General features: G+C 58.8%; 1 protein-coding gene across 1 annotated transcript in view; it reads left to right on the forward strand.

Annotated features, from left to right (window-relative positions):
- Positions 1-396, forward strand: part of LOC104523277 (activin receptor type-1C) — a 23,407-nt gene that overhangs the window by 17,637 nt on the left and 5,374 nt on the right. Inside the window, 1 exon segment of the mRNA XM_029084452.1 lies at positions 315-396. This exon segment is cut by the window's right edge and continues 1 nt beyond it. Coding sequence (XP_028940285.1) covers positions 315-396 — 82 coding nt within the window.

The raw sequence follows: 396 nt of genomic DNA on the forward strand, positions 1-396 counted from the left end.
GGCTCCCCCCAGCGACACGCTACCAGATATCTCCACTGGTGTTGCCTTGGGGAGCTGCTGGTGGGGTGACTTGGCTGAGGTGGTGGTGTTCAGTGGTGACCACGGTGCCAATCTGAGCCAAGGTACCTCCAGAAAAGGTGTGGAGGGGAAAAGCCTCCGCAGCGTGTAGAGACATGGGCTCTCTCACTGCTGCTACTGCTGGTCCTGGTCACGACGACTCTGGGGAATCATTAAATCTGTGTACGTTGTTGCTCCTCAGCCCTTCACTCACTGTCTTTTCCCCTCCACCTTCTCTCCCTTATGTCTTCCAAAAGCATCGGAGCCTCCTGGCAGAGCCGGCATGGGACCCGTGGTGCTGGCGGTGACGGTGGCGGTACCGGTCTGTGTCCTGTCCCT

Source organism: Antrostomus carolinensis, unplaced genomic scaffold (genome assembly GCF_000700745.2).
Source record: "Antrostomus carolinensis isolate BGI_N321 unplaced genomic scaffold, ASM70074v2 scaffold6264, whole genome shotgun sequence".
Lineage (NCBI taxonomy): Eukaryota > Metazoa > Chordata > Aves > Caprimulgiformes > Caprimulgidae > Antrostomus > Antrostomus carolinensis.